The sequence below is a fragment of the Mizuhopecten yessoensis genome, unplaced genomic scaffold, assembly GCF_002113885.1.
Source record: "Mizuhopecten yessoensis strain PY_sf001 unplaced genomic scaffold, ASM211388v2 scaffold4373_2, whole genome shotgun sequence".
In the NCBI taxonomy this organism is placed as follows: Eukaryota; Metazoa; Mollusca; class Bivalvia; order Pectinida; family Pectinidae; genus Mizuhopecten; species Mizuhopecten yessoensis.
Genome location: NW_018405514.1, coordinates 376,562 through 401,976, shown reverse-complemented (window position 1 = coordinate 401,976; position 25,415 = coordinate 376,562). Strand labels below are relative to the sequence as shown.

Below are 25,415 nucleotides of genomic sequence, written 5' to 3'. Positions count from 1 at the left end.
ATTGATTCTGATGACCATTTTATCATACATGTAAGTCTATCATTTTAGACACCCTTGTGAAAAAGAAAAAAAAATCAAATAACCTTGGCTTTTTTAAGTTTGAGACATTAGAACATTCAGATTCTTTTATATATATATATATATAATTTGATTGATGTCTCTTCAAATAGAAATAATCTACACCAGAATTTTACATTTAAAAAAAGTATAAAAAAAAACCAGGATAACTTCACAGGTATTTGTGTTTAACAAGTTTCAATAAAATGAGATATACACTGCCACAGGGTGGAACATATTTTACTTTGCATCACATGTGATGAATAGGCTGTTTCATTTGTCACATACTCAACGTGAATAATGATGTCATGAATAATTTCTATTCAATTTGAGAAATTAGAAAATTTCAGAATATCCGTTTTAAATGATAACAAAACACTTCTATTTCTAGTCTGACCACTGTTTACAAAAAAGGCAAGCAAATAATATTGTCAAAATCCTTGGTCACTTGTTTATAATCATATCTTTTAAATAGCTTTCAGGTCATCTCAGTTACAAGTTATATGTTCAATACCATTATGTATTTTTGTTGCAGTGGAGGGATGGTTGTTGATGACTACAGTCCTGGGTCTGGCCAGATCTGGCTAGACAATGTGAACTGTGAGGGGACAGAGAAAAGTCTGCTTGACTGTGATAACGGGGGGTGGGGGGAACATGACTGTAGCCATGAAGAGGATGTAAGTGTGGAATGTGACCAGGAGTCAATCACCAGTACCCGCCGCCCCACTGACCCGCCTTCCACACGCCCACCTCAGGACATAGGTATGCTTATCGAGAAAGGGCTCTCTATATTAAAGCATAAATTCTCCTGGTTTTCTAAGTCCAATAGGTCCATTTCAAAAGATATTGAGTAGAAATATTTATACAATTTCATGTATCTTTATTCTTTTGCAAAAAATATTGGATAAAGTTTCAGAACAATAACACAGAAATAAAATACTTTTTCATGAAAAAAGCAGCCCTAAATTCTGCATCAATTGTTCGAGGGTTATGATTACCTTCGGTTTTATCTAGATAGTATCATGCTGGTGAGAGGAGAAGGCCCACATGAAGGTCGGTTACAGATTCTCCATAACAACGTCTATGGTACTGTGTGTGATGATGGATTTGAAGATGTTGAAGCAGGAGTCCTCTGTAGGATGTTAGGATACAGGTAATACAGGGTGATGTTAGGATACAGGTAATACAGGGTGATGTTAGGATACAGGAAATACAAGTTGATGTTAAGATACAGGTAATACAGGGTGATGTTAGGATACAGGTAATACAGGGTGATGTTAGGATACAGGTAATACAAGGTGATGTTAGGATATAAGTGATACAGGGTGATGTTAGGATACAGGTAGGACAGGGTGATGTTAGGATACAGGTAGGACAGGGTGATGTTAGGATACAGATAATACAGGGTGATGTTAGGATACAGGTAATACAGGGTGATTTTAGGATACAAGTAATACAGGTTGATGTTAGGATACAGGTAGGACAGGTTGATGTTAAGATACAGGTAGGACATCTTGATGTTAGGATACAGAAAGGACAGGTTGATGTTAGTGACAGGTAGGACAGGTTGGTGTTAGGGTACATGTAGGACAGGTTGATGTTAGAATACAGGTAGGACAGGTTGATGTTAGGATACAGAAAGGACAGGTTGATGTTAGGATACAGAAAGGACAGGTTGATGTTAGGATATAGGTAATACAGGATGATGTTAGGTGTGGGATTGTAAATGTAGGAGGTGATGATGAGGATTTTAGGATACATGTATAGGATGACAAATTATACAGATATAGGATGATTGAGTGTTGTTGATCGATAGTTAACATATGGGAGGATGGTGAGTAATCCTTTTAGGACTGTTACAGAATTAACTATAGTTGGGTGGTGTGACATTTTTTTTCAGAGATACCCCCACCCATAAAATCTTGAAAGTGATTTAATGCAAGGAGCGGTAGGCAGATCTGGTTTTAACCCCACCACCCATCATATATTAATACAAGTGCCTCCCGCCTTCCCCATACACTCCATTATGGAATAGTCATAAGATATTAAGGAACAGTTATAGGATATGATAATGCTTTGTTTATGATAAATAAAAGGTTGAAGATCAAGATTTCTCAGAAATATCATCTAGAAACATTGGAAGATAAAAAAAATATTCAGATAAAGTGTTCATTTGATACATAGAGGAATTACCGTAATGATGGCAACATGATGTTCCCACCTTTGTCAGACATATCAGTTTGTAGCTGTATTGTCAACCCTTTTACCATAAGGACAATACTATGCAGGTGAGATTGGTTGTCCTGTAACCTCTGTTATAGGGATGGTTATGTTGTGGCCACAGAGTATTTTGGTCCTGGTGTAGGTGAGATCTGGTTAGATGACTTGGATTGTGACGGCACAGAGTCCAGTATATTTGACTGTGGTGGTGTTGAGTGGGGAGTCCATAACTGCAACCATGGTGAAGATGTCGGTGTAAAATGTTTGCAACATCTTACTACCACCACTGAAATAGTAGGTAAGTAAAATTCCTTGTCAATTCTCTAGTGCACTAGGCTACCAAGTTAAGTTTGCTCCCTACTGTATACATTGTTCACGAAAAAATCGTGAGATAATCAAAAATTAATTCAGCAGTATAACACAAGGAATTCAGTTTCTGATCATTGGTTTCCAAGATATAAGGAACCATTCTGAAAAATAGTGGTGTCTAAAAAATGTGATAATGTCTCGTTTGCTGTAGACACGATGAGCCTGGTTGGAGGGACAGGTCCCTATGAAGGCACGGTTGTCGTCCACCATGGTGGTGTAGCAGGAACCGTGTGTGATGATGGATTTGATGCAGTAGAAGCAGGGATAATATGTAGAATGCTGGGATTTAGGTAGGATTTCAGTAAATCATTCATTTCAGTGTCTATAGGTTTGTTGTCAAACAGGCTGAAGCTTTAAGTTTCACATCTTAAATCTGAGGAGCTACATCAAGTTGAAGACTAAATACTTTACTTATTGGTAATTTAAAAATGTATATATTCAAGCACAAAGGTAGAAAAAAAAATGCAAATGCAAGGATTCAATTTACATGTTCCTGATTTAAAAAATTGTACAGAATATGGCTTAAAGAAACTTTGAAACAAAAAAAATGTCTTTTTTAAAATGTGATTTTGTTTGTATAACAGAGATGGAACTCCTGTTGACCAGGGCACATTTAACCGTGGTGACGGTGAGATCTGGCTTGATAACTTAGAATGTACGGGAGAGGAGAACACACTGTGGGAGTGTGCACACAACGGCTGGGGGGTACACAACTGTAACCATGGTGAGGATGTTGGGATCACATGCACCAATGAAGTACCAGTGTCCACCACACCAAAACCAGGTACACCCGTTTATTTCTTTACATTTGAATGAGAGACAGGTAAAATAACCTCATATATATATGTTTTCTTGTTTGATGTGATTTATAAGGTCTCCTAATTACCTAATATATTAGAATAACCTAAGTTTAATCAATGGTTGTAATTTTGTGTACCTTTTCAATGTATTGAGTGTGCCAATACTGTACATGTTCTTTAATTAGTGGTGGTAATGTTTTAGTGGTGATAAATAATATTTTAGATATTTCCATGCTAATTTGAAATTATTTAATTATGATCAACAATAAATATGATTACTAAAACCTGTTACCTGTAACTGAGTGAGATCGGGTTATCTCAGGCGGCGGGGGGCTAAGATCATGTAACATATTTTTTTAGCCCACCATCATCTAATGGTGGGCTATTCAAATCGCCCCGCAACTGTGGTCAGTGGTCCGTGATCTGTCTGTCATTCCGTTCGTCCTTAAACAATTCTTGTTAGCGCTATTTATCATAAAGTACTGGAGGGATCTTTCTCAACTTTCCCATGAAGGTTTCCCATGGTCCCTAGTTATGAATATTGTTTTTTGGGACTAATCACAAAACCAAGATGGCCGACAGCCAGCCATCTTCAATTTGAGAGTTAAAGTTTGTTAGCGCTATTTATCAGAAAGTGCCCGAGGGATATTTCTCATATTTCACATGAAGGGGTTCCCCATTGTCCCTAGTTATGCATATCGGTTTTTTGGGAATGATCACACAACCAAGATGGCCAACAGCCAGCCATCTTTAATTTGAGAGGTAAAGTTTGTTTGCGCTATTTATCAGAAAGGACTGGAGGGATCTTTCTCAAATTCCTCATGAAGGTTCCCCATGGTCCCTAGTTATGCATATCGTTTTTTGGGAATGATCACAAAACCAAGATGGCTGACAGCCAGCCATCTTGAATTTGAGAGTTCAAGTTTGTTAGCGCTTTTTATCAGAAAGTACTGGAGGGATAAAGAAAACAAGATGGCCACAGGAAGAATTTAACAGATCTTTCTCATATTGCAATGATTGGTGCTATTTCTTTAACATTAAGTACTGTACTAGCAAATATGTGAAAAGACAAACTCACTTTAAAGGTTGTCTTTTATACAGAGTAGTATGAGTTACCTCAAGGTGCATTTACTGTTTTGATGTATCGATCAAACAGATAAGAACAGAAATGAATACATCACCGTTTTAAAATTACGCGAAAAGTCATGGAAAGGTGCCAGACAGATCGGATGAGATAGAAAAATCTAGCCTAGGGTATCACGTGGGATATCCCTGTCTGAGGTGTGAAAAATCCCTATTCATGCATGCTATGGAAAGCTGTCATGTTTATCAGTAATTGTAACGTATACAGATTAAATGATATCACTGATGCGCAGAGGTTGAAGTGTTCTATTGCATGCATGTTTACAGTTACCGATCAAAACATCAAAGTTTAGGAAAGATATTTCGCTGATTTTACAGACATTGTGAGACTGGTGGGAGGAACTGGACCACATGAGGGGCGCATCCTGATAGAGCACACTGGTATCAACGGGACAGTTTGTGACGACTCTTTCGAAAACGGAGATGCACAAGTCGTGTGTAGAACTCTGGGATACATGTAAGGTCATGCTATTTTATGAAGAAACTCATCATTTAAGTCATTACAGTATTGGGTTAATATTTTCTAAACTGGTGTCAATTTTTCCTGAGATCCAAATGACTTTATTTGAAGAACATAAAAAGTTGTTGTATTTAATCTTTACTGCAGTACATGTGGTAGGCCTACTAAAGTAAAGTGGCTTAACATCAGTAGGAGATCAGTGCTTTTAAAAGTTAAATGTTAAATATCTTTTGAAAATTTTAAATATTCCTGCTTTTTGGCTCTATTTGATATGACAGAGCAGTTTAAAAAACTGTCAAATGAAAGTAATTATCTGAAATTTCCTCTATCATAATTAAACTACTTTATTCCTTCACCTCAGATTTTGGTTTTTAGGTGTTATTTATATTGAGTGGTCAAAACGCCTTTAGTCAAGCTGTCTTATGATGCAATTTTACTGTTTAGAAATGGAATGAAAATGGATACTGCCAGTTATGGACAAGGGGAGGGTCAGATTTGGCTGGATGATGTGGCTTGTACGGGGGAGGAGACTACTCTGTGGGATTGTCCCGAGCTAAACTGGGGCACACACAACTGTAACCATGGTGAGGATGTCGGGGTGATGTGCACCATGGAAGAGAATCTACCATCAAGTACCACCACAACAGCCATACCATTTACAGGTAATGTCAACATTTACAGGTAATGTCACCATTTACAGGTAATGTCACCATTCATAGGTAATGTCACCATTCATAGGTAATGTCACCACTCACAGGTAATGTCACCACTTACAGGTAATGTCACCACTCATAGGTAATGTCACCACTTACAGGTAATATCACCACTTACAGGTAATGTCACCACTCATAGGTAATGTCACCACTTACAGGTAATGTCACCATTTACAGGTAATGTCACCATTCATAGGTAATGTCACCATTTATAGGTAATATCACCATTCAAAGGTAATGTCACCTTTCAAAGGTAATGTCACCACTCACAGGTAATGTCACCACTCACAGGTAATGTCAACATTTACAGGTGATGTCACCATTCATAGGTAATGTCACCACTCAAAGGTAATGTCACCACTCACAGGTAATACTGTACCACTCACAGGTAATGTCACCACTCGCAGGTAATGTTACCACTAACAGGTAATGTCACCATTCATAGGTAATGTCACAACTCAAAGGTAATGTCACCACTCACAGGTAATGTCACCACTCACAGGTAATGTCACCATTTAGAGGTAATGTCACCATTCATAGGTAATGTCACCATTCATAGGTAATGTCACAATTCATAGGTAATATCACCATTCAAAGGTAATGTCACCATTCAAAGGTAATGTCACCACTCACAGGTAATGTCACCATTCATAGGTAATCTCACCACTCAAAGGTAATGTCGCCACTCAAAGGTAATGTCACCACTGACAGGTAATGTCACCATTTACACGTAATGTCACCATTCATAGGTGATGTCACCACTCAAAGGTAATGTCCCCACTCACAGGTAATGTCTCCATTTACATGTAATGTCACCATTCAAAGGTAACGTCACCACTCACAGGTAATACGGTACCACTCACAGGTAATGTCTCCATTTAAATGTAATCACACCATTCATAGGTAATGTCAAAATTCATAGGTAATATCACCATTCAAATGTAATGTCACCATTCAAAGGTAATGTCTCCACTCACAGGTAATGTCACCACTCTCAGGTAATGTCACCATTTACACGTAATGTCACCATTCATAGGTGATGTCACCACTCAAAGGTAATGTCACCCCTCACAGGTAATGTCACCATTCACAGGTAATGTCACCACTCACAGGCAGGTAATGTCACCATTCATAGGGAATGTCAACATTTACAGGTAATGTCACCACGCACATGTAATGTAACCATTTACGGTAATGTCACCATTCATAGGTGATGTCACCACTCAAAGGTAATGTCGCCACTCAAAGGTAATGTCACCCCTCACAGGTAACGTCACCATTCACATGTAATGTCTCCACTCACAGGTAATACTGTCCCACTCACAGGTAATGTCACCACTTACATGTAATGTCACCATTCGTAGGTAATGTCACCACTCAAAGGGAATGTCACCACTCACAGGTAACGTCACCATTCACATGTAATGTCACCATTCATTGGTAATGTCACCACTCAAAGGAAATGTCACCACTAACAGGTAATGTCACCACTCAAAGGTCATGTCACCACTCACAGGTAATTTCACCATTTACAGGTAATGTCACCATTCATAGGGAATGTCAACATTTACAGGTAATGTCACCATTAATAGGTAATGTCACCACTCACAGGCAAAGTCACCACTCACAGGTAATACGGTACCACTCACAGGTAATGTCACGATTTACAGGTAATGTCACCATTTACAGGTAATGCCACCATTTACATGTAATGTCAACATTCATGGGTAATGTCACCACTTAATGTCACCATTCATAGGTACTGTCACCACTCAAAGGTAATGTCCCCCCTCCCATGTAATACTGTACCACTCACAGATAATGTCACCACTCACAGGTAAAGTCACCATTTACATGTAATGTCGCCATTCATAGGTAATGTCACAATTCATAGGTAATATCACCATTCAAAGGGAATGTCACCATTCAAAGGTAACGTCACCACTCACAGGTAATACGGTACCACTCACAGGTAATGTCAGCATTTACATGTAATGGCACCATTCATAGGTAATGACACCACTCAATGGTAATGTCACCACTCACAGGCAGGTAATGTCACCATTCATAGGTGATGTCACCACTCAAAGGTAATGTCTCCACTCACAGGTAATGTCACCACTCCCAGGTAATGTCTCCATTTTCATGTAATGGCACCATTCATAGGTAATGTCAACATTTACAGGTATTGTCACCATTTACAGGTAATGCCACCATTTACAGGTAATGTCAACATTCATGGGTAATGTCACCACTTAATGTCACCATTCATAGGTACTGTCACCACTCAAAGGTAATGTCCCCCCTCCCATGTAATACTGTACCACTCACAGGAAATGTCACCACTCACAGGTAACGTCACCATTTACATGCAATGTCACCATTCATAGGTAACGTCACCACTCAAAGGTAATGTCGCCACTCAAAGGTAATGTCACCACTAACAGGTAATGTCACCATTTACAGGTAATGTCACCACTCACATGTAATGTAACCATTTACAGGTAATGTCACCATTCATAGGTAATGTCACCACTCACAGGTAATGTCAAAAATCACAGGTAATGTCACCATTCAAAGGTAATGTCACCACTAACAGGTAATGTCACCACTCAAAGGTAATGTCACCACTCACAGGTAATGTCACCATTTACAGGTAATGTCAACATTCATGGGTAATGTCACCACTCACAGGTAATGTCAAAAATCACAGGTAATGTCACCATTCAAAGGTAATGTCACCACTAACAGGTAATGTCGCCACTCACAGGTAATGTCACCACTTACAGGTAATGTCACCACTCACAGGTAATGTCACCATTCATAGGTAATGTCACCACTCAAAGGTTATGTCACCACTCACAGATACTGTCACCATTTACAGGTTATGTCACCATTTACATGTAATATCACCATTTTCAGCCACAACCACAAGTTAGGGGAGATAGAGACCCTACAACCACAGGTAAGGGGAGATAGATACCCTACAACTACTGGTTAGGGGAGATAGTGACCCAACAACCACAGTTCAGGGGAAATAGAGACCCAACAACCACAGTTTAGGGGAAATAGATACCCTACAACCATCGGTTAGGGGAGATAGAGACCCAACAACCACAGGTTAGGGGAAATAGAGACCCTACAACCACAGGCTAGGGGAGATAGAGACCCAACAACCACAGGTTAGGGGTGATAGAAACCCTACAACCACAGGTTAGGGGAGATAAAGACCCTACAACCACAGGTAAGGGGAGATAGAGACCCTACAACCACAGGTTAGGGGAGATAGATACCCTACAACTACCGGTTAGGGGAGATAGTGACCCAACAACCACAGTTCAGGGGAAATAGAGACCCAACAACCACAGTTTAGGGGAAATAGATACCCTACAACCATCGGTTAGGGGAGATAGAGACCCAACAACCACAGGTTAGGGGTGATAGAAACCCTACAACCACAGGTTAGGGGAGATAGAGACCCTACAACCACAGGCTAGGGGAGATAGAAACCCAACAACCACAGGTTAGGGGTGATAGAAACCCTACAACCACAGGTTAGGGGAGATAGAGACCCTACAACCACAGGTTAGGGGACATAGAGACCCTACAACCACAGGTAAGGGGAGATAGATACCCTACCACCACAGGTTAGGGGAGAAAGAGACCCTACAACCACAGGTAAGGGGAAATAGAGACCCTACAACCATAGGTTAGGGGGGATAGAGACCCTACAACCACAGAGGTAAGGGGAGATAGAGACCCAACAACCACAGGTTAGGGGAGATAGAGACCCTACAACCACAGGTAAGGGGAAATAGAGACCCTACAACCATAGGCTAGGGGGGATAGAGACCCTACAACCACAGAGGTAAGGGGAGATAGAGACCCAACAACCACAGGTTAGGGGAAATAGAGACTCTACAACCACAGGTAAGGGGAAATAGATACCCTACCACCACAGGTTAGGGGAGAAAAAGACCCTACAACCACAGGTTAGGGGAAATAGAGACCCTACAACCACAGGCTAGGGGAGATAGAGACCCAACAACCACAGTTTAGGGGAAATAGAGACCCTACAACCACTGGTAAAGGGAGATAGAGACCCTACAACCACAGGTTAGGGAAGATAGAGACCCTACAACCACAGGTAAGGGGAGATAGATACCCTACAACTACCGGTTAGGGGAGATAGTGACCCAACAACCACAGTTCAGGGGAAATAGAGACCCAACAACCATAGGTTAGGGGGGATAGAGACCCTACAACCACAGAGGTAAGGGGAGATAGAGACCTTACAACCACAGGTTAGGGGACATAGAGACCCTACAACCACAGGTAAGGGGAGATAGAGACCCTCCAACCACTGGTAAAGGGTGATAGAGACCCTACAACCACAGGTTAGGGGAGATAGAGACCCTACAACCACAGGTTAGGGGAGATAGAGACCCTACAACCACAGGTAAGGGGAGATAGAGACCCTCCAACCACAGGTAAGAGGAGATAGAGACCCTACAACCACAGGTTAGGGGAGATAGATACCCTTCAACCACAGTTTAGGGGAAATAGATACCCTACAACCACCGGTTAGGGGAGATAGAGATCCAACAACCACAGGTTAGGGGAAATAGAGACCCTACAACCACAGGCTAGGGGAGATAGAGACCCAACAACCACAGTTTAGGGGAAATAGAGACCCTACAATCACAGGTAAGGGGAGATAGAGACCCTCCAACCACAGATTAGGGGAGATAGAGACCCTACAACCACAGGTTAGGGGAGATAGAGACCCTCCAATCACAGGTATGGGGAGATAGAGACCCTACAACCAAAGGTAAGGGGAAATAGAGACCCTACAACCACAGGTAAGGGGAGATAGAGACCCAACAACCACAGTTTAGGGGAAATAGAGACTCTACAACCACATGTTAGGGGAAATAGATGTGTTACCTAGGAGTGCAAATTAAGGAGAATCTAAACTTTCTTAGGCTGAATGTAAAAATGAAACCTCTAGAATGCTATTTAAGCCTGAAACTACTGTCTTGTTCCTTACCCTACAACCACAGTTAAGAGGAGATAGAGACCCTGCAATCACAGGTATGGGGAGATAGAGACGCTACAACCACAGGTTAGGGGAGATAGAGACCCTACAACCACAGGTAAGGGGAGATAGAGACTCTACAACCACAGGTTAGGGGAAATAGATGTGTTACCTAGGAGTGTAAATTAAGGAGCATCTAAACTTTCTTAAGCTGAATGTAAAAATGAAACCTCTAGTATGCTATTTAAGCCTGAAACTACTGTCTTGTTCCTTACAAATCACAGCAGTAGGTAAAATATCCTGTCCTGCTAACATACTGATGTCCTCCTCAGATTTCGTGTATTATACTGATACACAGGAAGGTTACTATGTTGAATGTCTTATATAGGATTGTAAAATCTGTAGTTTCCAAATTATATCACTTTGCTGTTGCTTGATCATTTCAGTTGAGCTTGTGAATGGACCAAATCCTTCTGAGGGTCGTGTAGAGGTCATACGGTCAGGGTCAAGGGGGACAATCTGTGATGATCTCTGGGGTCCTGAAGATGCAAGAGTTGTCTGCAGGATGTTAGGATATGTGTAAGTCACATAGTCTTGGTAGTATAATAAAAATGACCTCAAGTTTAAAGATCCGTTGAAGACCTCCAAGGCAAGCTTGTGGAATAACTCCTATGTTCCTGGAATGGTGTCACTTGACAAATACAAGATTGTCACAGTCAGTAAAACGAAATTCTGATAGACTTTCGATTGTGATGTCATAATAGAAAAGGTCACATGTATTCCACATGAGTCTACTGTATGGAACATGTGTTTCTAACAAACCTAGCAGTGGGAGAAATGTACTTATTGTCGTTATTAAGCAGTTACTGAATGTTTTTATCCTCCTGTAGAGATGGGCGAGCCAAGGGTCAAGCTGCTTATGGCCCTGGCAGTGACCAGATCTTACTGGATGATGTGGACTGTACAGGGGAGGAGACTAGTCTGTTGGAGTGTACCCATAGCGTGTGGGGCACACACAACTGTGACCACTCGGAGGATGCAGGTGCTGTATGCCTTACAGAACCCTTCATGGAAGCAACATCCAGCGGTAAGGCTACCAAAGGATTGAATGTCTGTTCGGCTGATTAACCCTTTCACCCCTATGTAACTTTAGTAGACTATACCATGCATTGATATGGATGAGTCCATTATGGTCTACAGTGGTGAAAGGGTTAAGAATGTGAGCCTTGTACAGCAAAGTATATTAATTGTAAACGTATGTAAATTTTACTTAAGGATGTACACCTCTGAAAAGTCAAAAAAAAAGTTAATGGCATAGTAGAAAATGTAAAAAAAAAATATATGTCGCTGTGTTCGTTTTTGTGCTATGATCGGGCAAAGATACCAATTTAACACACGTGATTTTAGGTGATTTTTTGGGTTTTGACCATTTGCCTAACAAATTCATACAATTTCTTCCAAGTGTGTTATCAGATATGTATAAATGTTTGTAGAATTGATGAAAATATTATTTTCTTTTAAATTATGGGAGTAAAATTTCTTAATCTTATTCTTTTAACTCAGAAAGTCGATTTTAGTTACCCCTACCCCTATTTTTTAATGAAAAAATACTCATTTTTTGCAGATTAAACGTTTGATATAAAAAGTTCTGCTATTAAACTTTTTTTTTAATATTTAACGAATTAAAAGAAAATGTATTTCTCTTTCTAAAACATCCACAAAAATTGGTGTCAGTGTGCTTCTTTTTTTGTCCCATTATCATTTGTGTTATTTTTACCTTTTTCGGGGTCAAAAATCAAAAGGACTTCAGTCACACTACTAAATACGTATAAAAAAATATCAATAATGTATAATTTTCCAGTTTGTTTCATATTATTTTTATCATATTAAGCATTATAAAGTTGTACAGCAAAATTGAACCTGCTACAATTAAAAATGGTGACACAATGACAATTTAAGTGATCAATCTAGCGTCAAAAAAGGTGAATTTTTTGCCTGTTTTGAAGCACAAGAAGTTACACATAAATACACTTTTTCAAAATGGCTGCCGAATTGGTAATTTTTTTAAATTCTTGACAAACATCTAGTTTTTGGAAATATTTTTCAGATGCGTGTTTGCTTATTAACTTGATCATAATTTGTTTAATATTACAAAATCCTGTTACACCAGATCAAAACGAGACTTGAACGTGATTGAAACCTCAGAGGAGTACATCCTTAATGTTCAACTGCCTTCATCAGTCAATACAAGCAGCCAAATAAACATAAGTTTTATTGACATTGATTCTCTTGTACACTTGGACTGTTATTTCATATGCACTACAATAGTTCAGAAATATTGCTTTACAACATTTTTATTGTACACATGTTTACCTCTTAATGAGAATGGGAAGGAAACACAATACAGTGTATTATAATATATCTGAACTTTCCCTTATTGACTTAACTTTCTTTCTTTACATCTATTATTTAAACAAAAAAAAACTTATTCAAATTGCGTATTTTAGTAATTTTGTTAGTTTAGAGTGTAATAGGTGTATTTTATTCTATCTATCATCAGATATTCAGCTTGACCTTCTGGGTGGGGCCATTCCAAATGAAGGAGTTGTCCGATTGGTCAGTAACAGTGTTGAGGGTGGCCTGTGTAACCATGAGTCGCGCTACAATGACGAGCAGGCTACACTTGTGTGTAAAACTTTAGGCTTCAGGTAGGTTATACACATCCATCACTGTCACAGTACGCATGTGTGTGAAAAATCTGCATTTTGCACTGTGTCTGGAAACTGTAAAAGGTATCAAAATCTATCTCTTTAATTTTTAATCCCCTGTACCAGGAGAGATTTTATTCCAATAGAAAATATCTTTTCTGTATGTTTGCTTGAAAATGTTATATTGTACACACGGGAAAAATATTCAGGAAATAATGTTCCAAAAATCTCTTTTTTATACTAGATCATTTAACATATTTGATATGTCTTGCTAGGACCGGAGTGTTGATGGACAATACCCTGACGTCCAGCCTGACAAAAGCCTGGCCCTACACAGTATCTTGTCCCCCGACCAGCACTGTACTTGCCAATTGCACCCTGGAGGAGAACCTAGATGCTGATAACTGTCCACCCTCCAGCTTTCTGGCTGTGTCATGTAATTCTGTCATTGACCCGTCCGAAGGTAAGATGGCTACCATAACCCGTCCGAAGGTAAGATGGCTTCCATGACCCATCTAAAGGTAAGATGGCAACCATGACCCGTCCGAAGGTAAGATGGCTACCATGACCCGTCCGAAGGTACGATGGCTACCTTGACCCATCCGAAGGTAAGATAGCTACCATGACCAGTCCGAAGGTAAGATGGTTACCATGACCCATCCGAAGGTAAGATGGCTACAATGACCCATCCAAAGGTAAGATGGCTACCATGACCCATCCGAAGGTAAGATGGCTACCTTGACCTGTCCGAAGGTAAGATGGCTACCATGACCCATCCAAAGTTGCTTGATTTAGCTTTGTTTTTTCAAAGATTTTATAGACTTTTTTATGATAATAAGTCAGATAAAAAAGAACGATGATATCTAAAACAACTTGTTTTTAGAGATTCTGTATCAGGGCTCCAAACTGTTAAAACAAGTTGCTAAAATAAGTTCAAAGTTGGGCTCTTCCCTGCAATTAAAAGTACTGACAACCATATGACCATCTGAGAAAGTCTGGTTGTAATTTAAATATGGTGCCAATACACTTCCAAGTATCCTTGGAAAGAAATAATTGTCACAGACATTTATTAGACTGGAACCTAAAAATGTTGTTGTATGTCTAACAATCAGGGTTTAGTGATATCTGATCATAAGCCAGTTATTGACAACTGTTTCCATCTCACCTGTATGAAACAGAAAATGAGCCTTCATTATGGAATGTTTTAAATTTCAGGCATTTTGCTCATTGACACAAAATAAATGTACATGTATAAGATACCATTTTTAACTAATTCCAAGTATTTGACCGTTTTTCATATGGAAGCTTATCATACTGGGATTGAAACAAGAAATGTTTTTATTAATTAACACAGCACATCACACCGAGGTTGTATGTGTTGATGACACTGTGACACTACGGTGTGCTGGTGGACTGGAGGTAGTGGATGCCACCTACGGACGAAGAGATCGACAGACCTGTTCCAGTGAGGCCATGCGAAGTACCAGCTGTAGAGTGGCTGGGGTACGGGACATCATCATGTCCGCCTGCAATGGCCAACGTCAGTGTGTCATTCAGGATATACGGGGGTTGTTCTCAAATTTATCAGACCCCTGTGAAGGCACAGAGAAGTACTTGACAGTCCAGTACAACTGTGGTAAGTTTGTCCATTTATACCTGTATGTCAGCATTAATCTTACTCTAGCATTAATGGTATTTAGGTTACTAAAGTACATGATCATTTACGTGAATATATTCAGTCATGGGTTTTACACAAATAAATTTTCATGTAACTTGTCTTCCTGACATTAGTTTCTATGAACAATATATCTATAACAATCGTATTTCTGAATTAAACTAGAAAAAAATATTTCTCACCATTTAAAAAAAAAAATGAATTCCTTAATAGTATATTTCAACTAGAAGTGGACGAGTTAACGTCTTTACAATTGATTACTGAAGTTAAATTCCGTAACATCATTGTCTGGAAATGTACAAATGTTTTACAATTAATGTCTGCTATTTAAAAATCAATATTGGCAGTCATACTTGATTTTTGGAACTCCGAAATTTTACTTAATCTTTATATTTTATTTTTTTCTCTTACCTCTATCTGTTTACTCTAACTGCTATTTAAAAAAAAGGGTTTATGTCTCAACACTATTTGTGACATAGAATTGATTTGTTTTATTCATAACTGCTGTTTGTTTGTCCGTACTCCTTCCTCAACATAACTCAGGTAAACTGTATTTGTAATATGAATTTGATTTGCTGACAGCTGTGGATGTCCAGTTGGTGGATGGAAACATTCCAAGTGAAGGTCGTGTTGAGATTATATTTAATGGACAACGAGGGACAGTCTGTGATGACCAATGGCAGGAGGAGGATGCCAATGTCGTCTGCAGAATGCTGGGTTATGACGGGTAAACACAGTTTAGTTAAGGTATACTTTGTGACTGAAGACAGGTGTTGTCTGATGAACACTGAGTTATGACGAGTAAACACAGTTTAGTTAAGGTATACTTTGTGACTGAAGACAGGTGTTGTCTGATGAACACTGGGTTATGACGAGTAAACACAGTTAAGTTAAGGTATACTTTGTGACTGAAGACAGGTGAGGTCTGACGAATACTGGGTTATGACACAGGTAAATACAGTCTAGTACAGGTATACCTTGTGACTGGAGACAGGTGTTGTCTGTAGAATACTGGGTTATGCGAGGTAAACACAGTCTAGTACAGGTATACCTTGTGACTGGAGACAGGTGCTGTCTGTAGAATACAGGGTTATGACAGGTAATCACAGTCCAGTACAGGTATACCTTGCGACTGGAGACAGGTGCTGTCTGTAGAATACTGGGATATGCGAGGTAAACACAGTCTAGTACAGGTATACCTCGTGACTGGAGACAGGTGCTGTCTGTAGAATACAGGGTTATGACAGGTAATCACAGTCCAGTACAGGTATACCTTGTGACTGGAGACAGGTGCTGTCTGTAAAATACTGGGTTATGACAGGTTAACACAGTCTAGTACAGGTATACCTTGTGACTGGAGACAGGTGTTGTCTGTAGAATACTGGGTTATGACAGACAAACAAAGTCTAGTACAGGTATACCTTGTGACTGGAGACAGGTGTTGTCTGTAGAATGATGGATTTTGACAGGTAAACACAGTCTAGTACAGGTATACCTCGTGACTGGAGACAGGGGTTGTCCGTAGAATGAAGGATTTTGACAGGTAAACATAGTATAGTACAGGTATACCTCGTGACTCGAGACATGTGTTGTCTGTAGAATGATGGATTTTGACAGGTAAACACAGTCTAGTACAGGTATACCTTGTGACTGGAGACAGGTGCTGTCTGTAGAATACTGGGATATGACAGGTAAACACAGTCCAGTACAGGTATACCTTGTGACTGGAGACAGGTGTTGTCCGTAGAATGAAGGATTTTGACAGGTAAACATAGTCTAGTACAGGTATACCTCGTGACTCGAGACATGTGTTGTCTGTAGAATGCTGGGTTATGACAGGTAAACATAGTCTAGGACAGGTATACCTCGCGACTGGAGACAGGTGTTGTCTGTAGAATGATGGATTTTGACAGGTAAACACAGTCTAGTACAGGTATACCTCACGACTGGAGACAAGTGTTGTCCGTAGAATGAAGGATTTTGACAGGTAAACATAGTCTTGTACAGGTATACCTCGTGACTGGAGACATGTGTTGTCTGTAGAATGCTGGGTTATGACAGGTAAACATAGTCTAGTACAGGTATACCTCGTGACTGGAGACAGGTGTTGTCTGTAGAATACTGGGTTGAGACAGGTAAACACAGTCTAGTACAGGTATTCTTGTGACTGGAGACAGGTGTTGTCTGTAGAATGATGGATTTTGACAGGTAAACATAGTCTAGTACAGGTATACCTTGTGACTGGAGACAGGTTTTGTCTGTAGAATACTGGGTTATGACAGGTAAACACAGTCTAGTACAGGTATACCTTGTGACTGGAGATAGGTTTTTCTGTAGAATGCTGGGTCAAGACAGGTGAGTAATCTTTACTTTTTGTAGAGCGTGTTGTACAATAAGATCTGGTTTGCTTTGACAGAGGTGGCATAGCTGTAGGAGAGGCGTACTTCGGGAGGGGTTCTACGGATATCCCTATCCTCATGGATGAAGTGCAGTGTGTTGGCACAGAGACTAATATCTGGAGCTGTCCACGTGCTAATGGTAACGACTGTGGTCACCATGAAGATGCAGGTGTACGTTGTATCATACCAACCGAACCAATCCCAGGAGGAGGTGGAGGAGATGACGATGGTGGAGATACAGATGATGGTTACATCTTCCCAGGTTAGAATATACATATATTTACTGGAGACAAATATAGATACAGAAAATTTTACAAAAACAAAACATATCTGCTTTGCTCAAATAACAGTAAAATATATTACAGCTATATTATTCATTCATCAAACCACTGTAATCATACATTTACTTTGATTGCAAAAGAGGAGCATGATGCTATTTTTGGTTATTCTTCATCATAGGTGAGGTAAAATAATATAATTTTGACCTTTCTTTTCCCTTACACAAGCAAATTCTCCCATATTCTGTATGTATCATATTGATCAATGAGTCTTCCATATTTTAAGTGATATCATGGAATTTTCTCATTTCTTCCAACATTTTACACCTCATTCAACCTCATGTTGTTTTCATTGTAAATACTTAGTTGTTATCCCATATTGAATATTTTAGCTAGTACTTTTTATTTTATTTTCAGGTTGTGGAAAGCGACCGTTAGAAGCCATCATAAATGCTCGCAAGAAAAGACAAACAGGTGAAGGTAACACAGAGAGAGTTTTAGGGGAGCCTCCACGTGTTGAGAAGATAATGGGTGGAAATACAGCGGACTACGGCATGTTTCCATGGCAGGTGGGAGTGAGGCATATCGACTTCATAGACAGCTGGGACAACAGAAAGTATCATAGACATTGGTGCGGAGCAACCATTGTCAGTGAGTACTGGATCGTCAGTGCTGCACACTGCTTTGATGGGTAAGTTGCTGGTCGTCAGAGCTGCACACTGCTTTGATGGGTAAGTTGCTGGTCGTCAGAGCTGCACACTGCTTTGATGGGTAAGTTGCTGGTCGTCAGAGCTGCACACTGCTTTGATGGGTAAGTTGCTGGTCGTCAGAGCTGCACATTGCTTTGATGGGTAAGTTGCTGGTCGTCAGAGCTGCACATTGCTTTGATGGGTAAGTTGCTGGTCGTCAGAGCTGCACATTGCTTTGATGGGTAAGTTGCTGGTCGTCAGAGCTGCACATTGCTTTGATGGGTAAGTTGCTGGTCGTCAGAGCTGCACATTGCTTTGATGGGTAAGTTGCTGGTCGTCAGAGCTGCACATTGCTTTGATGGGTAAGTTGCTGGTCGTCAGAGCTGCACACTGCTTTGATGGGTAAGCTGCTGGTCGTCAGAGCTGCACACTGCTTTGATGGGTAAGTTGCTGGTCGTCAGAGCTACACATTGCTTTGATGGGTAAGTTGCTGGTCGTCAGAGCTGCACATTGCTTTGATGGGTAAGTTGCTGGTCGTCAGAGCTGCAATCTGTTTTGATGGGTAAGTTGCTGGTCGTCAGAGCTACACATTGCTTTGATGGGTAAGTTGCTGGTCGTCAGAGCTGCACATTGCTTTGATGGGTAAGTTGCTGGTCGTCAGAGCTGCACACTGCTTTGATGGGTAAGTTGCTGGTCGTCAGAGCTGTACACTGCTTTGATGGGGAAGTTGCTGGTCGTCAGAGCTGCACACTGCTTCAATTGGGAAGTGTTGGTTTGTCATTGCTAGTATATGATTAACATTTTATCCATTGCTATTGTAAGAGAAGATTTACAAGACTAACATTGTTTAGTCTGTTTTTCCTTTATGTAGAAGATGTATTTCAACAAAGCACCTTACCTATCATGTGATCCTGTGCATGTGCTACTGCTATTAATTATATAGTTTCGAACCCTGTCTATAGAGTTATGGCTCTCAGTGATTTTAGCCCATTTGGTTCAAAATCTTGTCAATTTGCTTGTGAATGGCATGCACATCCACACTCCTATTTAATTAGTGTCATTTTATATTTCACACAGTCTTACCAGTAATTGAAATCGATCAACTACTACATTAATACACTCTGTATGCCATCGTAAAAATATTAAATTGAAAACTGCATTGATGCCATAAGCTATTTAATGGACTGAAATGCATATTCTCAATATTTATGCAGTTATGAAACTCTCTTGCTTACAAAATATTCCACTATCTGTGAGAACATATCTTGAAGAATTTGTTAACAACCAAATGGCTTTCATACAAATATAAAGTAAAGAGTATGGGTTTTAATCTTTATATTTACTTTCAAAACAAAGAGAAGATTATTTTATTAAGTCATGTGGTTTCTTTTGGTTTATTAAGCACTTAAGCAAACTACTTTATGAAATGCTTGAACAGTTATTGGGAATATGCTGATTTTGTTTCATTTCAAAATATTTGTTAAATCAATCAGATTTAAGAGAATTGGGCAACAGGCGAGCCTATACAAGCCTTCTCCATGGTGATGTTGTCCATGGTTACCATTTCTGTCAGGTTTAATGTCAATTACAAACTTTTCAGGTTTAATGTCAATTACAAACTTTTCAGGAATTTTCATAAAAAAATTGAATGGTGGTTTAATTTTATGCTGATTTAAAGATTTCAAATGTCCAAGAGCTTCCTAGGAGTATTGGGCTGAATTATGTGTACTACATACTGTGGCCATATATACAGCTTCAAACTCTGATCTTGTTTTTTCCAGTAAAACCAAGTCCAAATTCATTATGAGGGTAGGTGATCTCAACAACAAGTTTCTCGATGACCATGAGGAAGAATTTGAATTGGAAACTTTGCTCATGCATGAATCTTACGATGGTGAGTTCTGAAAAAAAAAAAACAGTTTGTAAATGCTAAACCTTTTGATGATTTACAATGACCACCAACAAGTCTGCAAAATGGGCATGACTTGCTGAAAATGATTCCAAAAACTAGTAGTTATCTGCGTGTTTCAATTTTATGTTGTTTATGTGTAATACTGGGGCATAATATTATAGATTTTGAAGCCATTGGTATAGAAAGTCAGTACTGAAGTTCTATTCTCATTTCAGATGTAACATACAACAATGACATTGCTCTTCTGAAGATAAAGCAGAAAAATGGCCATGGAATTGTGTTTAATGATTACATACAGCCTGCGTGTCTTCCTACAAGTAATACAGCGTATACAACTGGCAAGAGCTGTCACATCTCAGGCTGGGGCAAAACTGAGTTAGGTAAGGTTAACATTCTATAGAACAGCATATAAGGTGTCTCATCTTAGACTGTGACAAAACTGAGTTAGGAAAGGTTAACATTCTATAGAACAGCATACTAGGTGTCTCATCTTAGACTGCGGCAAAACTGAATAGGGAAACGTTAACATTCTATAGAATATACAGCATACAATGTGTCTCATCATAGACTGTGACAAAACTGAGTTAGGAAAGGTTAACATTCTATAGAACAGCATACAAGGTGTCTCATCTTAGACTGTGACAAAACTGAGTTAGGAAAGGTTAACTTTCTATAGAACAGCATACAAAGTGTCTCATCTTAGACTGTGACAAAACTGAATAAGGAAACGTTAACATTCTATAGAACAGCATACAAGGTGTCTCATCATAGACTGCGGCAAAACTGAGGTAGGAAAGGTCAACATTCTATAGAACAGCATACAAGGTGTCTCATCTTAGACTGCGGCAAAACTGAGTTAGGAAAGGTTAACATTCTATAGAACAGCATACAAGGTGTCTCATCTTAGACTGCGACAAAACTGAGTTAGGAAAGGTCAATATTCTGTAGAACAGCATACAATGTGTCTCATCATAGACTGTGACAAAACTGAGTTAGGAAAGGTTAACATTCTATAGAACAGCATACAAGGTGTCTCATCATAGACTGTGGCAAAACTGAGTTAGGAAAGGTTAACATTTTATAGAACAGCATACAAGGTGTCTCATCTTAGACTGCGACAAAACTGAATAGGGAAACGTTAATATTCTATAGAACAGCATACAAGGTGTCTCATCTTAGACTGCGGCAGAACTGAATAGGGAAACGTTAACATTCTATAGAATATACAGCATACAAGGTGTCTCTTCGTTGACTGCGGCAAAACTGAGTTAGGAAAGGTTAATATTCTATAGAACAGCATACAAGATGTCTCATCTGAGAATGAGGCAAAACAGAGTAAGGTAAGGTCAACATGGTAAAGAATATACAACAGAGAACGGGTCATCTCTGACTGAGACAAAATTTAGTATGACAAGGTCATTACTCTATAGATGATACAACTTTCAAGATATCCCATCTAATGCTGGGGCAAAACTGAGTTAGGTAGAGGTCATTACTTTATGTTGTATACAAAGACAAGATATCTCACCTCAGGCTTGGACAAAACTGTGTCATGTTAGGTTGTCAATCTAGAGAGGATACAACAGGCAATTGCCACATCATAAGCAGGATTTGGTTTGGTTTAGTTTTGTTTAACGTCAATTAAGGACGGCCTCCCCTGTGTGCAAAATGCATGCGCGTAGTGTATGGGTGTGTGTTTTGGGAGGCTGCGATATGTTTGTCTCCTTGTGATAGCGCGGAACTGATGCCGACTTTATAGCGCTACCTCACTGAAACATATTGCCAAAGACACCCAGCAGGACACTGTGTTAGGTAAAGTGGTCAATCTATAGAGTATACAACAGACAAAGAATCACATCTCTGGCTAGTGAAAAACTGTGTTAGGCAAATAAGTCACTCTATACAGTATACAACAGACAAGTTTCACATCTCAGACTGAGATTAAACCGTGTTAGGTAAGGTCGTCACTCAAAACAGTATACTACAGACAAAGGCTCCCATCTCTTGCTGGGGCAAAACTGAGTTAGGCAAGGTTGTCACTCTATAGTGTACAACATTCTTGAAGGTCTCTCACCACACTGGGGCTAAACTGTGCTAGACAAAGTCGTCAAACTATACAGTATACAACAGACAAGTTTCACATCTCAGACTGGGATTAAACCCTGTTAGGTAAGTTCGTCACTCAAAACAGAATATTACAGACAAAGGCTCCCATCTCTTGCTGGGGCAAAACTGAGTTAGGCAGGGTTGTCACTTCATACAGGACACCATGAGTTTTGGAAAATGTGTTGCATCTAATACTTGTGCAAAACTGAGTAAAGTACAGTTGTAAGTTGATACAGTATACAAGAGCCAAGGTGTCACATCTCAGGCTGGAGCAAAACTGAGTAAAGTAAGGCCATTAGTCTTTAGAGTTTGCAACAGAAAAGGTGTCTCATCTACAGTACACGACAGATGAGAACTGATATAAGTCAGGTCTTACTCCATAAAGAACACAACAGGCAACATGTTTTTCATCTCTGTCAGGGACAAAACTAAACTAGGTAGGGTCATATTTCTATACCTTACACACAAGACGGCTGTCTTCTCTCATACTTGGGCAAAACTTTGCTAGGTAAGGTCTAACCCTATACAGTAGACAAAAGACAAGATGTTCTATTTCAGACTGGTATAGGGCATTATGGAATACTCCAACTTGTGTTGTCCTAAAGTCTAACATCTTCTCCATGTTGGATTGTTCTGTAATGGTTTGGTTTGCGAGTCAATGATATTAATCTCTCACACTTTAGGTTCACCTCACATGCTGAAACAGGCTGTGGTTCCTCTGATCAGTCATTCTCAGTGCCAGGGTCTGTATAGTAAATCCCAGATCACCGATGTTATGTTGTGTGCTGGCCTGGTTGCTGGAGGCATTGACACCTGCCAGGGAGACAGTGGAGGACCACTCGTGTGTGAGGAAACCAAAGGTAAAATATGTTAAAAAAAGTGAAAAACTTAGGGGCCTTGACTTGTGCGCAGTGTCCTCATTTACCATCAAATCTAAAATATTTCTTCCCCAAAAGTCTTTGTTATACCAGTAAACTATCAAATGAAAGTGATTTTGTCTGCTGTAAAATTTCTACTTTCATCTATTGATAATTTACAAAGAAGTTATTATTTATTCTTAAAACATGACAATTGATAAGACCACACGTATATCAATATATTAATAACATCTGTATGTCATATTACATGTTTGTTTGCTTCAATAAGCACCTGTATATGTGCAATTGCCTTGACAGGAGTCTACACGCTGTATGGAGCCACATCGTGGGGAGCGGGATGTGGACAGGCCAATGCCCCTGGTGTATACTCTCATGTCAGAAACTTTTTACCATGGATACGGGATAAACTCAAAACACACAGCTAACATCTTAACACCGTCTGTCCATTGGAGAATGCTTATCTCATAAAGTTGGGGATTGTTTGAAATTGTTGTTTAACTGCATATGTTCATACGTTGCATGGATCAAAGTGTCGCTATATTGTTCATCAAGATATTGTATGTTGATGGTACATATCTCAAATAATGATTTAAATGACAGTTCTATATCTGGGGATGGGAGTGAGACGTCAAAACAGAGTAACGTAATTACAGGGACAACAGTGCCGATGAAATGTTAACGAATTAAAAATTGCATATATATGACATACACTTTATTTGAACCAATTTAATGTTGAATCTGCCTGGGGGTCCATATCCTTGTGAATTGATCTAACAAACAGGAAACAATGCTGTAATACAGGTTATAACAGAAGATGTTTTGAAATAATGTGGACACGTAAGGACCATAATCATATATTTCTAAAGATTATTTTTCCACAACAGGCTCGAAAATGATCATTATTCTAGGGAACAGTGCACATAAAGCTTTTCTGTCGACAGAACTCTCTCAATTGTTACAAAGGTGGGGTTCTTGCCATGTTAAAATTCCCATAGACCCTGTCTTCGCACAGATTTTCATGAAACTTTAAAAGTACTTTAGTCATACCATGGCTGAACAGAAACGATAAGTTTTATTCAAAATCATGCAAAAAGATAAGGCACACAGGGCCTGACATGCATTTTGTCAAATGAATGCATGTTACTTCCTTTCTTGTACAGTGTAAAATGTGATATATCCTGTGACTGAGGGAATGTGAATGTATAATTGATATAATTTTCCCACATTGGAGATATTGACACAGGTAACACTTTTAAATTTCAGACTGAGTCTCTGTTTAGGGCTAGATATATAAGAATAAGGGTTTAGATTTTGTGCCAAATCCTCTATCTGGGGAATCACCTTTTTTTCTCCCATGGAAAAATAGGGATTGTTTTTGTTGAAAAGAATGCTATGATATGACGTCATTTGATTATAAAAAATATTCTTTTCATTGTGATGCCTCAATACTTGCCCCTTCCAGTAATAGACGTGTTTGTCTTCCCTTCAGTCTTTTGTGAAGGAGAGAAAATTCCCTTACAAGGAAAACCACAGATAAGTTTGTCATGTGGAATCAATCTTTATCCCGTTCTGGGAAAAGCGAAGATTGTGCGGTCACAGTTTAGATGATGTAATGATGCCAAACTTGATAATCTGATGACATCACATTATAGAATCTCAAATCTGTGCAATAAAATGTTAATAAATTTCAAGTTTAATTTGTGTATGCTGTGTTATTTTCTTCACTTTATTTCTGATTTATGTTTGCTGTAATGGAACAGTGTTAAGAAACACTAACAGAAGACAAACAATTAAATTCAATCGGGAACCGTCGGCACTGTCTGTAACACACTGTCAAATAGAGACCTCTTACACACAGTGTAAAATGAGGACCTCTCTCACCCACACTGGCAATCAAATGAGGACCTCTCTCACCAACACTGGCAATCAAATGAGGACGTCTCTCACACACACAGACTGTCAAATGAGGA

At 39.4% G+C, this 25,415-nt stretch overlaps 1 protein-coding gene across 2 annotated transcripts in view; it reads left to right on the top strand.

The window, feature by feature from the left end:
- The window catches only part of LOC110448899 (deleted in malignant brain tumors 1 protein-like), a 45,549-nt gene extending 20,402 nt beyond the window's left edge, over positions 1-25,147 (top strand). The window contains exons 25-43 of one of the 2 annotated variants that reach the window (XM_021495390.1): positions 593-819; positions 1,072-1,210; positions 2,379-2,575; positions 2,798-2,936; positions 3,231-3,430; positions 4,908-5,046; positions 5,494-5,711; positions 11,247-11,379; positions 11,691-11,887; positions 13,361-13,508; positions 13,784-13,971; positions 14,863-15,144; positions 15,766-15,910; positions 17,600-17,844; positions 18,278-18,551; positions 20,331-20,443; positions 20,677-20,841; positions 23,251-23,427; positions 23,743-25,147. In XM_021495390.1, the coding sequence (XP_021351065.1) occupies positions 593-819; positions 1,072-1,210; positions 2,379-2,575; positions 2,798-2,936; positions 3,231-3,430; positions 4,908-5,046; positions 5,494-5,711; positions 11,247-11,379; positions 11,691-11,887; positions 13,361-13,508; positions 13,784-13,971; positions 14,863-15,144; positions 15,766-15,910; positions 17,600-17,844; positions 18,278-18,551; positions 20,331-20,443; positions 20,677-20,841; positions 23,251-23,427; positions 23,743-23,870 (3,454 nt within the window). In that variant the 3' untranslated portion in view covers positions 23,871-25,147. Of the gene's footprint in view, positions 1-592; positions 820-1,071; positions 1,211-2,378; positions 2,576-2,797; positions 2,937-3,230; positions 3,431-4,907; positions 5,047-5,493; positions 5,712-11,246; positions 11,380-11,690; positions 11,888-13,360; positions 13,509-13,783; positions 13,972-14,862; positions 15,145-15,765; positions 15,920-17,599; positions 17,845-18,277; positions 18,552-20,330; positions 20,444-20,676; positions 20,842-23,250; positions 23,428-23,742 lie in introns of those variants that run through there. The other variant, XM_021495391.1, reaches the window with a different exon arrangement.
- Positions 25,148-25,415: the final 268 nt, after the last annotated feature.